General features: G+C 33.6%; 1 protein-coding gene and 1 pseudogene across 4 annotated transcripts; one reads left to right on the plus strand and one right to left on the minus strand.

Moving 5' to 3' along the window:
• Nucleotides 1–1,529: 1,529 nt before the first annotated feature.
• On the plus strand, nucleotides 1,530–8,651 carry LOC119190949 (annotated as a pseudogene).
• On the minus strand, nucleotides 8,635–12,534 carry LOC115450659 (U7 snRNA-associated Sm-like protein LSm10). Of its 4 annotated transcripts, XM_030178718.2 has the most exons (5): nucleotides 12,031–12,534; nucleotides 11,613–11,766; nucleotides 10,423–10,589; nucleotides 9,485–9,602; nucleotides 8,635–8,850 (listed from the first exon to the last, which is right to left on the minus strand). In XM_030178718.2, the coding sequence occupies exons 3-5, from the start codon at nucleotides 10,560–10,562 to the stop codon at nucleotides 8,704–8,706; spliced, it is 405 nt and encodes a 134-aa protein (XP_030034578.1). In that variant the 5' UTR covers nucleotides 10,563–10,589; nucleotides 11,613–11,766; nucleotides 12,031–12,534; the 3' UTR covers nucleotides 8,635–8,703. The 4 variants fall into 4 exon arrangements, with proteins under 4 accessions (XP_030034578.1, XP_030034579.1, XP_037300406.1 ...); XM_030178719.2 differs by lacking the exon at nucleotides 11,613–11,766; XM_037444509.1 differs by having other exon boundaries at nucleotides 11,613–12,534.
• Between the last annotated feature and the right edge of the window lie 522 nt (nucleotides 12,535–13,056).

A 13,056-nucleotide genomic window follows, 5' to 3' on the forward strand; every position in this document is an offset into this window, starting at 1 on the left:
AAATTTCATAAGGAGCTAAACTCGCCGCGACTTCAAAGATTGTCGTAATAACTACAAATAATTTTATACTTCAATATTCTTATTTACCTGTAGGAAAATGAACATACGCCTTAAAATAACAGGATTTACAAGAGTATTACAATGTAATATGACTTTTACAGAAGTGAGTAGTCTCTAGCTATAGAGCTAGTTTCTACTTTCTAGAATATAGACAATGTAAAGTTAAGGTATCCTATTAATACAATAAATATGAAAGTTTGTTAAGATCAATGCGTGTTAAAATATTTGCCAGAAATAGACGTATAACAGTCCGAATAGATTTGGATTATATTTGATAACTCTATATATAATAAACCGTTTCTGAAGTAACTTATGGGCTATTTTACATCCTAAAAAGCGTACAGTGGGTTTGTCATTTCAGAAAAAGATGGATGGAGCAGCGACAAAATGCTAGTTAGATATGTAATAATTATCAGCATACTTGTTACCACTTTACTATTTCCGTGACGTACTTTTATCTTACATAATATTATTTGTTACGTGCCTACTTCTAATTATAATATTATGTCAATTATGTATTTATGTTTCAGTTTTGCATCCAATCCATCGTCTAAGATAAAGAAAACTTTTAAGCCAATTCGGCAGTTCAATAGGACAATATTAATATTGGGTAAGATTACTTGTATATTTTTATATAATAATATAATCATTCAAACTATTTAAAACATTTTAAAGAAATTTATCATACACAATGAAGAAAATTATCTGAAAAATTTAGCTTTAATAATCGCAGGACTAATGAATTTTATAGAAACTGATAAGTTTCATTTAAAGATAGAGTTAAAAACATAATTTATTATGTAAAGTCCAACGTCCAAACCTAATAATGTTAGGCATTTATCAATATCTTAATATAAGTATAAAGTGATTAAAATGGAAAGTTTAAATTAGCGAACTTTATACAGAACTCGATAAATATGCAGACGTTCGCAATAAGCAGGTCCCCAACGCCTCTAAGGATCAAAAATAACTTGGCAGTTTTTCTGTGGTTACGTAGTTGTTTTATTATAGTTAATCGCGACAAGGCGTGTGCCTTTTCCTTTTATCGTAATTTCATCAGTAAACACAATTAAATTATATATGTGAGTGGAAATATAATGTTTTATTTCCGCTAAAAGCTTGTAGGTGCGGTCATAAACAATAGATTTTGTCCTGTGATGTTTTATTCGGAACTCAGTACTTTTCGAGCAGTTTAAGATGTATTAAATGTTCAAATACTATTTATTTTCGAATGGGGCTTCACGCTTCACAGAACAAATAGTTTGCTTGTGATGCAATATACAAGCCCCTAGCGGGAATACATCATATTTCAAATTACAAAATGTGAAATACTGATATGTTATTTTCATGTTTTTCATAGGCTTTGTCTAAATTTCGAAGTAATGTAGTTATTATACAAGCTGTCTGCAAAATATTGATTCAAATGATCGTTCACATTTCAGAAAAAGTGAAATATTGTTATGTTTAGGTGTGATGTGGGTGCCGAAGTGGTAATGTCCGCGGCCGCTGAGTCGCTGCCGGCGTCGAGTGCGCGCACGCACGCGGCCGGCTCGCAGGCACGCCGCCCGCCCGGCAAGCACATCGTGCATTGGTTCCGGAAGGGCCTCCGCTTGCACGACAACCCCGCGCTCAGAGAGGGACTTGTCGATGCGGTCACATTCCGATGTGTTTTCCTTATTGATCCTTGGTTTGCAAGCTCGTCCAATGTCGGCATTAATAAATGGAGGTAAGCAAACTCAATACCATTAACAATTATTATTGTAGGCAAGTAAAATAACTACTAATGATATACATTGCACATACTTTAAAAACGGAAATAGTTAAACTGATAATATTATGCAGTACAAAAGAATAAGATCGGTTGTTGCTGCCTAGTATTATAGTGTTCCCGGAATGCCTATGTATCATTATAATCACATGACAGACTTAAAAAAATTTATAAATTTAATAAACACATTGAAATAGTGTTGATTTTTATTTTATATGTATTTTTGCAATATCGTAAATTTAATTTTCCGGTTTATCCGTCTTATTCCGGACACGCGGATCTCCAATATAATAATATAATTAGATTTATTTTTATTAAAAAATATTCTTAGATTCCTTCTGCAATGTCTGGAGGACTTGGACAAGAGTCTGAAGAAATTGAATTCACGGTTGTTCGTGGTTAGAGGACAGCCTGCAGATGCGCTCCCCAAACTGTTCCGGGAATGGGGCACAACGGCACTCACTTTCGAAGAAGACCCCGAGCCATACGGGCGCGTGCGGGATCACAATATCATGTCAAAGTGTCGAGAGGTCGGCATTACGGTTATATCGCGCGTTTCGCACACCCTGTATAAATTGGACAAGTAAGTATACTAAAAAATGTTATGTTAAAAACAATTAATAGGTATCTATTGAAATAGATTGGATTGAAATCCAATGTTGCTAGTTTATCCAAGGATCTCTTAATATCTATTTACTACCTAGTACCTACCCAATGTATTTCTTTACTATGACGTGACATAAGTAACCTAAATCCTGAATATACTGATTCTATTTTGGAGACTGTAATCTAAATATAATGTTAATTACAGAGAGATGTGTTATTATGTTTCAGCATTATAGAGCGCAACGGTGGTAAAGCGCCACTAACGTACCACCAGTTCCAGGCGTTGATCGCCAGCATGCCGCCGCCGCCGGCCGCCGAGCCGCCGATCTCGGCGCAGACGCTCAACGGCGCCGCCACGCCCGTCGCCGACGACCACGACGACTGCTTTCGGCGTGCCCACGCTCGAAGAACTCGGTGTGTATGTTAGGCTTCTATTTTATGACTCGGAGTGTCCCGTGTGAGCGCTAACATTCTTCTTGCGTCGCTTTAGAGATACTTACCCATAAAAACTGCTGGTCATGTAATGGAAGTACCGAATGTGTAATTTTAGAAACAGATAATATGACCTGTATGGTTTTATATTTTCAACACCATTGATCACTTTATGTTACGTTATATACATCACTAAAGTTAAAATGTCGAACTCTGTTTAAAATAACCGCACTGTATAAGAAAGATGTTAATGTTATTTATTTATTGTAAGTAATTATTATTTGAAGTGAGAGAGATAGCAATAATTCGGTCTCTTATCCCCTCGGCCCATTGTAATTGTAGGTAAAAGAGTTGCACCCACTTTAACAACCCTTAAACCATGAGAACGAATCATGCAAAATTAATTGAACTTAAACATAAGAATATGCCAAATGCTTAAATCATAGTTTTCTTGCAGTAATTTCTAGTTAGTTACCAAACTAATTAACCTTAGGAATGATGAGACGTCACAAAAAATAATTGTTACCTGATGGCAAATTTTAAGAATTTTCCACCTCACTGTGTCTTATGGCTGATTTTAGCCAAAATAGTTCCTATGAAGTTTTTGATCTACCTTAGACCCACGAAGTCACCTGTTTAGGTTTTTAAATTTCAAAAAGAAAATTTAAATCATAATTCATAGAACATAAGTATTTCACTTTACACCTACATTTTCATAATTTTCATTAAAGTTACGAAGCTAATTGTTTTTAGCAAGAAAGTACAACTAATGAAAATTTAGTTGCAATAAAAAAAAATCTTGTCTTCTACTTTTTTAAAAAGAAAACATTTAATCGGACTAATCGAAAATTCTCAAAAATATTCATAACTCGAAAACTATGAAATATCGCGGAACATACATGGGGTGATTCAGATACCCCAAGGTGCTCTATCTCTGGACCTCCGCTTGACACTACTTTCTGGGACACCCTGTCTTTATTCGTTTATTGTGAACGTATCTTATAATATTGTAACATGTGAAAATGTCTAAATTTTAAAGAAATCTTTTTTATGGCATTGATGGCATTGATTGGCATTGACAGAGCATTGCTGTGATAATAAAAGTCTGTTCCTCACTGCAGATGGCATGGCAGCCTTTGCAGTGCGTAGACATAGGGCCGTTGTGATTGGCTGATATTGAGATACAATCTGAATCTCGTGGGCTGTCAGATAAACAAAGCTGAACAAACAGCAAGCTGTCGGATAAATAGACTTGTTTTCAAAGCAATGATTTCCGTCCTTAGATATATAACGTCTATGAATAAGGGAGATACTTTATTAATTTTATCGTGACTTTGGCGAAATGCTTTAATGCTCCGTGCCATAAAAAATTTATGCTAGTACTGTAGATCCTGGCTTATACGGGCTGCTTTATACCGTGTGAAATATAACTTAGGCATAGGTACAGGCAAAACATAAAAAAATCTGTCTCTTGCTATCTACACCTACTAATATTATAAAGAGGAAAAGTTTGTTTGTTTGTAGATTTGTAAGGGCTAATCTCTGGAACTACTGGGCCGATTTTGATAATTCTTTCACTAATAGGAAGCTACATTACTCCTGAGCGCTGTAGGTTTTTATCCCAGGAGGCCGCGTACAAAAACTAGTTTATTATGAGGACACGGCAAATTGACCCCACATAGAGTTTCTATGCTATCTTTCTCAAGCAGGATATAAAACGAAATCACCAAATAAAAACAGTACCCACTGTTTTGTACTTGATTTTAGGTTTTGAAACGGAAAATCTGAAGCCTCAATATGGATCGGAGGTGAAAGTGAGGCGCTAGCTAGGCTGGAAAGACATCTAGAAAGAAAGGCTTGGGTGGCCTCGTTTGGACGACCAAAATGACCCCGCAATCTCTGTTGGCAAGTCAGACGGGATTGTCTCCGTACTTAAGGTTAGCCATTGTGAGATTTCGGCTTTTATAGAATTTGGAATTTTGAGTTCCTATTAATAATTTATAAGATTTGAAAAATTGCCGTTACGCAGTCAAATGATTTATAATTTAGGAATCTTTTAGGTACCTATCTACCTTTGGATTTCTAGGATATTGTATTCTCGCGTTACTATTGATAATAAATGCCAATTTAAAAAAAAATATTTTATAAATCAATAAAACGGTACTAAATAGGGTTGAAAAGCCAAATTGTTGCCAAATTTATTATAATATGGTTGATTAAAATAAGTTTTTTTTAAAAGAAGTTTTGCTGCGTCGTACGAATGATAAATTAATGTCACTTTCCGTTGTATAAATATTGAAGCAAAAAAAAACTATATATGCGTCGTCGTCGCGTGGGACAATGTAATCACTAACAATATTTTGAATTTTGTATCTATAAAGATTTTTTTTAACAATTGTAATAATTTTCAATGTTTCAGATTCGGTTGCTTGTCGACGAGATTATTTTATTATCAGTTAACAGAATTGTATAAACGCATAAAACGGGTGAGACCACCGTTATCCCTCCACGGACAAATCTTGTGGAGAGAGTTCTTCTATTGCGCCGCGACTCGGAATCCTAATTTCGATCGAATGGAAGGAAATCCCATATGCGTGCAAATACCTTGGGAGAAAAACCAAGAGGCACTCGCCAAGTGGGCTAATGTAAGTCAAAATACGTCACACGGATTGTACCAGTTATAATAATGTAGGGTGTTCGAGTACAAAATGCTAGACATTTACGGGATCATGTGTTCTTTTCTGATTATTTTTTTTTGCACTAATTGATGATGTGTTAATTTTAATATGTCTCTCAGGGCCAAACAGGGTTCCCTTGGATAGACGCCATAATGGTGCAGTTGAGGGAGGAGGGTTGGATCCATCACTTGGCGAGGCATGCCGTCGCGTGCTTTCTCACCAGAGGAGATCTTTGGATTTCATGGGAAGAGGGCATGAAGGTAAGAACATTTTATTTATATGTTAATTACCATTTCTCTTCTTGAATTATTGACAAGTTTATTAGTTGATATATTATGTATAAAAATATTTTAGAATATTTTTTGCTTTATATGTTTCAAATACATAAGAATATATTAATTAATTATATTGAACTTATGTTTAGGTATTCGACGAGCTTCTACTAGACGCGGACTGGTCGGTGAATGCGGGTATGTGGATGTGGCTGTCCTGTTCGTCGTTCTTCCAGCAGTTCTTCCACTGCTACTGCCCCGTGCGATTCGGAAGGAAGACTGACCCTAACGGAGATTTCATCAGGTGCGTTAGGACTTCTACGAAGCACGTTACTACTTTACAATTTCCAAATGCAAAAAAACAAGTTACATAAAATGTTGTAATATATGGCCATGCTTCAATACCCATAATATATTACGTACCCGTTAAATGATATAGTTAGAATCAGTTTCAGAAATATTATTATTTATTGCAAACTTTGTGGTGGTATAAATCTGTGCTTAAGTGATTACACTTTACACCACAAAAAATTACGTTAATTAATATTAACGTTATTTCCAGGCGGTACATCCCCGCACTGAAGAACATGCCGACGCGGTACATCCACGAGCCGTGGGTTGCGCCGGAGTCGGTGCAGCAGTCGGCGCGCTGCGTCATCGGCTCCGACTATCCAATGCCCATGGTGGACCACTGCAAGGCCTCGCAGATCAACATCGAGCGCATCAAACAAGTCTACGCACAACTCGCTAAATACAAACCACAAGGTATATACATTTTAAATAACTTAGACTTAACATCTCATGTCTCAGGATGGCGAGCGCAGTGGAATACCAAACAATACTTTGTGTTATTCAAGGTTGGATGGTGTTTCTTCTGTTTACGGGCGGTCGTATCGCTTACCATCAGGCGAAGATTGATCTGTTTAGTCGACACATTTTCCACTTGGTTTAGCAGCGGAATACACAAGCTGTGACCCGGAAGGCCCTCGGTTCACCGCTTATAGCTCCTCTGACTTTTCTGAGATATAGAGCATGAGTCTTTGTATACTTTATATTACCAATTTGCAATGTTTGTTCTGATGGTCATGTTCAGCAAACTATTAAAATGAAAAAATAATTGTGGGATATAAAATAATAAAATTAGCACTCTATGTTCTTAGCCCGTCCCGCCGACAAAGGGTCCAAGTAGTAAGTACAAATTATAAGTCGAAACCGATCCACAGAATATATGCCTGTTTTAATCATACACTTTTTTGGTAAATTTGGCGTAGCTTTTTCTCGTTTTTGTTTTTTTTTTATTATATTAGATTTTTTTTTCTAGGATATTCTTAACATATATGCTTCCAGTATATAGAATTTTTATTTAATAATAATACCCTATTATAGATAATGTATTATAATTTGCAGATGATCACATTTATAATTGTTTATAGGCACTTTGAACCCGCAAGCGGTACAACGGCCCAATGTGATGCAGTCGTCGCCCAGTCCGACGTCAATCATTAGAAGCATAAACCAGTCAAACTATCTCTGCAGCCAAACACCGGATCCCACGCAACAGTCTACAAACCAAAATACTTACAAAGACCAGTCAACCGTATTCCAACGACCCACTAAAACATTCAAGAGCCTGGACAGCCTCAATTTAAACAAGTTGTTATAGTCCAACAAACGCAAAACACAGATAATCCATCGGAAAATTCTGACTGCACAACAAGACCGTCAGAAAATGCTATAGTCAGTGATCGACAAGATATTGTATATAAATCTCATCAAAGTAGACATTTACAATCTGGAGGCAAACAGGAAAATTATGACTATAAAAATTATAATATTGACCATATATCAGGTTATGATAATCAGGATATGTATCAGAGCCAACAAATTAACCAAAATGAACTGTACAGTCAACAAGATATTAAAATCGATACCTATGATTATAATAAATCCAAATATTATCTATCCAACTATGCAGAAAATAACGTTCTCGTGTCGAGCGCGACGCCGACATTCATAACGCCTTCTATGAATCATCAGTCAAATATGAATTACAACAGAGAAGGTAAGAACAAAAGCAAAAATAACAAATCTTCAGATGCAGTGTTTCTACATCCATTAAGTGTTGTGTCAGACCGGATGTATTCTGGAGACAATCGACAAACACAATCCTCCAATGAATGTGAATACAGCTCTGCTAGTGATGATAATCAAAAGTAAATGCCAATTTCTGTAAATCACGCGGAACGTCTATTGACAGCAACATGATATTGTAAAAAAGAAACATAATATTATAGATTTTCATCAAAGAAAAAAATCACAGAATCTATAGTATTTCGTATTAATGTTAGCTGCCATTAACATAAAGGAAGACTTCTGCTTGTGTTGATATGACAATAAAGACCAGCAAACAATGTAAATCTATCGGAAGTATATAACATAATATAGAAGAACTTTTAGCAAATAAAAAACAAATTAGTTATTTGTAAGTTCTTCAATATGTAATGAATGGTGCGTCGTGTTTGGTGATAGGGATTACAATTATTATTTAGTATATAACCAAATAAAATCCAGTCCATGACTTGATATCTCAGCAAGATTAGCCTGTAGTATTGTCGATGGCATGTAGGCATCAGCACGATTGTATATTTTATAATAATAAGCAACATATAATTGTCTTTCAATAGTTTAATGTTATTAATTAAAAGAATTTACGATAATATTAAGATTAGTTATTTGTTAGAATTTGAACTGGATATAACTGTTGTAATTATTATGTAATTCAGAAGTTTTAGGAGTAAGCTACATTAATAAATGTTTGTACACAGTTTCTTTCAACATTATTTTTTATTTAATTCTCTAATTATAAACATAGGTTAAACTTGCAGTACTATTCAGTATCCAATGATGCAACAATTTCCATGTGTTGTTTGAGTGCTTTCTTCATTTTCCTGGAATTGGCAGCTAATTCCTTAATGGCTGGCCTTGGTGCTCTTTGTCTGCACACTTCATTCTTTATCGTCGAAATTATTGGCATCTAGAGACAGGATGGTTTCATTCAATATTTCATACTGCATAAAATAAATAACATTGCTTCTTCGAAATATTCCGACGTGCAAATTACTATATATTTGCTGAATCTGCTAGTTAATATAATAGAGTATTTTTAAACGACTCGAAAGATTTGGGTGTACTCTAAAGTTATTAATATTAAAACAATGAGCAACATTCAAAGTCACTTTCAGTTTATCCTGAAATGTAAGTTAGTAAATAAGCTCTAGAGAGCTTTGATGACGAAGTTGTATTGCGTGCGCTAGACAATTATCACACTAACGTCTCGGGTTCGAATTCTGAGTTGAGAAAAGTGATATTGATTTATTGTGCTTAGTAACAATCTGGAGTCTGTTAATGTGACTGGTAAAAGACAATAGCCTGCCCCTAATGGAAATAATTAAACTGGTGAAAAGTGAGTGTGTTATAAAAGAACACACTTGTATTTCACCAGTTATATGTTTGGCTAAAAGTGGAAAAAGAGTGACGCCTTGTATGTTTTATTTATATTTATTTCGATATTAGTTTTGAAATCGAGCATAAAACAAAATGATCAGTGTTTAAGTTATAATTAATAATATTATTATGCATGATTACAAAGACAGGGTTTAAATACTTACAGTTTCAGGAATGTGGACATATCTTATATTTCTGGCTTGAACATACAGGTTCTCGAATGAAAACTCATTACCATGAGTATCACAATATACAGCATTTGAAAATGAAATGTTCATGAAGCTACAATCAAATAATTTTTAATATAAATTTTAATTTATCCATAGCATATTAAATTTATTATTATTTTACATCGAATTAGTGTCCTCTGTGGGGATAGACTAAGATGGAAGAAAGATAAGTTGGCGAAACCATATAGATAATATTTTAACTCTGTCTACCCCTTCTCGGGGAATAACGCAATATGATTTTATATATTAATATAATATAGTACATGTACAGTACAATTGTTTATATTGGTCATAAAGTTTGTCTCCAGTAGTGCCATAGCTATTGTTTATCAGAAACTAAAGAGCGACAGAAGGCTTAGACTCTTATTCACGAACATTACTTTGCTGTCTGAAAGTTCTGCAGTGCTTTTAGTATAATATTGAGTTACAACTGCTTCATTTGGCTGTCAGATAAACAAAGCTGAATAAAACTGCGCAATTGCCAACACTGCGTTAGGGCGCACTGTCGTGCGTCCTAAGCATTCTTTCTGAAGGTTGTTACGAGCGTGAATGAGGTGACTAAGTGCATGTGTACAAATTGTACTGAATGGCGTTCAACAGGAACCGCATACCAATGCAACAGAAGCAGGTTGATGGAGGATATCTCTATGTGTAGAATTAAACTACATGCATATTGCCCTATATTTTATAAGAAATTAATAAAAATAAATAAAATAAACTTCAATTAATCTTTATTTAAATTCGGTATTTCTACACTTCTATCCATTCGAATCGACATATCCTTAGGGGTTACTAGATTTAATTATGTAATATATCTACACATAATCAAGTCTCCTTAACCCTACAGAATGTAGAGAAAAATATTGACTCACCCATCAACAGTTTCAATTGTGCCACATACGTAGGCATCGTTTCGCAGATCTAATGTGATATTTTTGTTTTGTAAACCTTTAACTATACACAGTAGGGTGTTATGAAAATTAAACTTTTCTTTAGCATTTCCAATGAACATTTTTGATATCAACTTCTCAGCTTATTACTGAAAATACAAAACGGAAAATCATATTTCTCTAATATATACATATTCGTTTTACTATGAAGTAAAATGTATTGTTTACAAATAATAATCAAAAATATTGTCTTTATTCATGTGCCTATGTTGATAAAAAAACACTTAATATTACTCTGAATAAATATTCCTGTTGTTCAGTAATAACTTTTTCAGTCCAATGAGGGGAATTTGACAATTACTAACCTTAACAGAACCAACAAACATAGAAAAACATACATCAAGTTGTAAAGTGTTTATTTCACATTCTATTAAGTTAATTCTTCAGTAATTTATTAATTCTGTTAAGTTGACATTAAAGTTGCTGCATAAAAATAAACACAGTTTAGAACCTCATAATGAGCATAACTAATCATTTTAGAGATGGGCCTGTGTTAAAAAAATGATTTTTGCTTAGTAGACTTTTATTTAAGAAGAAAGTAAATAATTGAATTGTTATGAAATTTCTTACTAAAATGAAAACTTTAAATTGCTTTACTTAAAAGTTTATTGATTGTCGCTTAGATATGATTGCCGTTCAAGCATCAGTATAATAAAAAATCTACAGCACATTTTTTTTTTATAATAAATGCTATTGATGTATACACCTATGAATGTCATCCATAATTTAAGATTGAAACAAAACCATGAAATATAAAACAAATCAAAATAATAGTAGTCATTAAGGATTTGTTAACACATAACTTAAAATAGAATTTTCACTATAGGAAACATTTTTTTTTATGTGCAGCACCGCTAGCTGATCTTGAGACCTTTGACATTTATCAAATCTGCCTAAGAGATAATCCAGCTCTGCATAAAGGTTTTAAGATTTCATAAAGTAATTAATTATTAAGTTTAATTTTATATTCCTTTTGTATAAAGACTTAGGATCATAAATAAAATATATTAGTCCAACACATAAATATATTACAAACTTAATACAATATTATTTTCCATAATATTTCTAATATTGATTGCTACTTGTATATTATTCAATTATTTGCGTCTTACATTACAATAATGAGTCTAGCTTCTGGTTTTGACTTTAATTCTAACTCAGCTCTAGTGATTGTCCACTCGTTATTTTCTCTCACTGCCCAAAAATAATAAACACCTTTATCCTTAGGGCCAGTTACTGGTATACGGAATCTAGCATCTTTGCCATCTGAAAAATTATTTTCCTTGTCAGTTAATTTGAACCTTTTATCTTTAATGGGTTCTCCTAAGTAATGAACAGCGCCTGCATGAGCCCGTAACTTTTTCAATGCATTCTTATAGTAATCGTAGCTTCGCACGTTATCAATTAAACGGTATTGTAAGTATATTCCGGTGGTACCAACTACAACACCTCCCCATCCAGCAATTTGTACGAGAGTTCTTGTTGATATGGTCATGATTTATTTGAATTTTTAGTGTACTGAGTACTGACCACACATGCATGTAGTAGCAGATACAATGGTGAAGTAAAACTTGTGAAGCAACCTCTTCTTAAATATTCAAAAATGTTCTTCAGACTACTCAAATTATCACTATGAATTTTATTCTATGTTTGCAGCGAATCTCAATTTGAAATGTAAAGCAAAGTTAATGTAATACTACATTAGCTTTAGCCTAAAATAAACAAAGGAATAAATTCGATCTTGATACACGACTTGCGTTTTAATTTTTACCAGATTTTTACGGAAGACATTTGACAAATTGTTTCTAGTTACAACCATAGACTAAACAATATTCTACATAAGAAGGGGCAGCACTAGCCTATCTTGAATACGCAACATATATGAGATTAGTTAAGGTAAATTTATATACCAACATTACGCATAAATATGAGGCAAGGATGCTAACTTTCTATTAATCTGCTCCTCTCTATGGAAGTCCCTTATTCGATCGATAATTTTATATCCATAAAAATTGCTGACCATAAATCTTACACAAGTATAAATTATGATTTTATTTATGTTTTGGAATATTAAAAGTAAAACGGCCACAATTAATTCCCTTTATTTAATAACAAATTATTATTACAAAATAAACAATAGTGTTACGCGAATTTCTTATGTGTAAATTGTATACTGTATTTAGGTCCCTTACTAAAAACATCATAACAGTCCAACTTTTCGTTATTTATTTCCAATTTTAAGAAATTGAACAGTATGATACCTTACAAATATAATATTTTTCCGTCCAATTAACAATTACTATGATTATAAACATTGTAAAGATAAATTTATAGATTTTGCAAATGCTGTTTTTTGATTATTTCTTTTCTCTATTGTAGCAGACAAAATAAATAAAATATACAAATATAAATAAAATTGATTCAATACCTCGGAATAATAAGAGTCACTATTTCGCAAACACACCCGACACAAATTCCTTAAAGAAAATATATACGAAACAGAGGAGCAGGCTCAACTTTACGTAATAAGCAGAAAAAAATAAAAATGTTATTATT

This window comes from Manduca sexta, chromosome 28 (assembly GCF_014839805.1).
Source record: "Manduca sexta isolate Smith_Timp_Sample1 chromosome 28, JHU_Msex_v1.0, whole genome shotgun sequence".
Taxonomy (NCBI): Eukaryota; Metazoa; Arthropoda; class Insecta; order Lepidoptera; family Sphingidae; genus Manduca; species Manduca sexta.

Excerpts from the sequence above, each read along its gene's own strand:
- LOC115450659 (XM_030178719.2), bottom strand. The coding sequence starts at position 10,562 with ATGTTCATTGGAAATGCTAAAGAAAAGTTTAATTTTCATAACACCCTA. Across the intron at positions 9,603-10,422 it reads ACAATTGAAACTGTTGATGG|CTTCATGAACATTTCATTTT; the intron begins GTGAGTCAATAT and ends ATTTGATTGTAG. Across the intron at positions 8,851-9,484 it reads ATGTCCACATTCCTGAAACT|ATGCCAATAATTTCGACGAT; the intron begins GTAAGTATTTAA and ends TCCTGTCTCTAG.